At 46.2% G+C, this 1,435-nt stretch overlaps 1 protein-coding gene across 1 annotated transcript; it reads left to right on the top strand.

The window, feature by feature from the left end:
• The first annotated feature begins 211 nt into the window (after positions 1 to 211).
• Positions 212 to 1,036, top strand: LOC109862368. Its single transcript, XM_020442399.1, has one exon. The coding sequence runs from the start codon at positions 212 to 214 to the stop codon at positions 1,034 to 1,036; it is 825 nt and encodes a 274-aa protein (XP_020297988.1).
• Positions 1,037 to 1,435: the final 399 nt, after the last annotated feature.

Genomic DNA, 1,435 nt, shown 5'->3' with positions numbered 1-1,435 from the left:
ATTCCTTACAGTTGTAGCTACTGATGGGCAATACTTTGAATGATTCATTTGTAACCTGTGGCGGTTAATGCGTATGAACGCCGCAATAGGAATCGGATAGAGATGATAGGTTGCCTTCCAAGAAATACACTAGGACGTATCTTCACTATCCGATTCCTATTGCGGCGTTCATACGCATTAACCGCCACATTGGTGACCCCGACGGAAGAACATGTCGAAGAAACAGGAAACCACCATCTTGGTCAGTGACGAGGAAGGGTTAAGCAGTAGAGCAACAATGCGGATTCCCGCATTCTGGCCAGAAGATCCAGAAATATGGTTTGCGCAGCTAGAAAGCCAGTTCGCTCTCTGTGGAGTAAGAGAAGACGAAGCAAAGTACGCATATGTACTATCAAAATTAGAACCAAAACAAGCAAGAGAGGTGAAGGATGTAATTACACAACCACCGACNGGAAGCAAATATCCTACAGTAAAGAAAGCATTAATCCAGCGTTTGACGGACTCACAGGAAAATCGCATCCGGCAACTTCTGGAGCAAGAAGAACTAGGAGATAAAAGACCGTCACAGTTCTTACGCCAGTTGAAAACTTTGGCAGGGACAACAGTATCAGACAAATTATTACGAACACTATGGCTGGGCCGCCTGCCACCACAAGTACAAGCAATTCTGGCGACGAGGGCAGAAGATGACATAGACAGCGTGGCCGAACAGGCGGACCGCATTCACGAGATAAATAGTAGAGCACTAGTCGTAGCAGCAACTCCGCAAGCAGCAGCAACACAAGCTTCGACGTCAACAGCATCAGAGCAAATTGAGGCGTTGACAAAACAAGTAGCTGCATTAACCAAACAAATAGCAAAGTGGATGAAACAAAGCAGGTCCCGACCAAGGAGCCGTTCGAGGAGCAGGCCAAGACAAGGTGCAAGCAAGGAGGAAGAAGACATCTGCTACTACCATCGCAGGTTTAGAGCAGAAGCTCGCAGGTGTGCACAGCCCTGCGCATACAAAGAAAAAAACCAGGAGGGCAGTCATTAATGGCGGTAGATGACGACGGCCCAGGACCACGCCGCCTCTACGTGATAGACAAGAGAACAGGAACAAAGTTCTTGATAGACACCAGATCAGACGTCAGTATATTCCCGGCAAAAATGACAAGGGGTACTAGGCGGACACTTCAACCATTCGAGTTATACGCAGCAAACAAGACGAGGATCCATACATATGGAACAACTGTTTTACAACCAGATTTTGGTCTGCGAAGAGCATTTTTTCACAATAAAGTTGCATTTTCAAAAAAAACAGCGAGAACTTAGTTGCGCACCTAATAATTTTTTTGGGGTGATACTCTATTGACCACAGTACGATTCGACACAGCTCGATTCGACACAGATTTATTCGACACCAAATTATTCGACACCGTACGATTCGACACCA

The sequence above is a fragment of the Pseudomyrmex gracilis genome, unplaced genomic scaffold (assembly GCF_002006095.1).
Source record: "Pseudomyrmex gracilis isolate BER0280 unplaced genomic scaffold, ASM200609v1 scaffold_1675, whole genome shotgun sequence".
In the NCBI taxonomy this organism is placed as follows: domain Eukaryota; kingdom Metazoa; phylum Arthropoda; class Insecta; order Hymenoptera; family Formicidae; genus Pseudomyrmex; species Pseudomyrmex gracilis.
The sequence above is the reverse complement of the archived record's forward strand: the minus strand, read 5'-3'. Positions and strand labels throughout refer to the sequence as shown.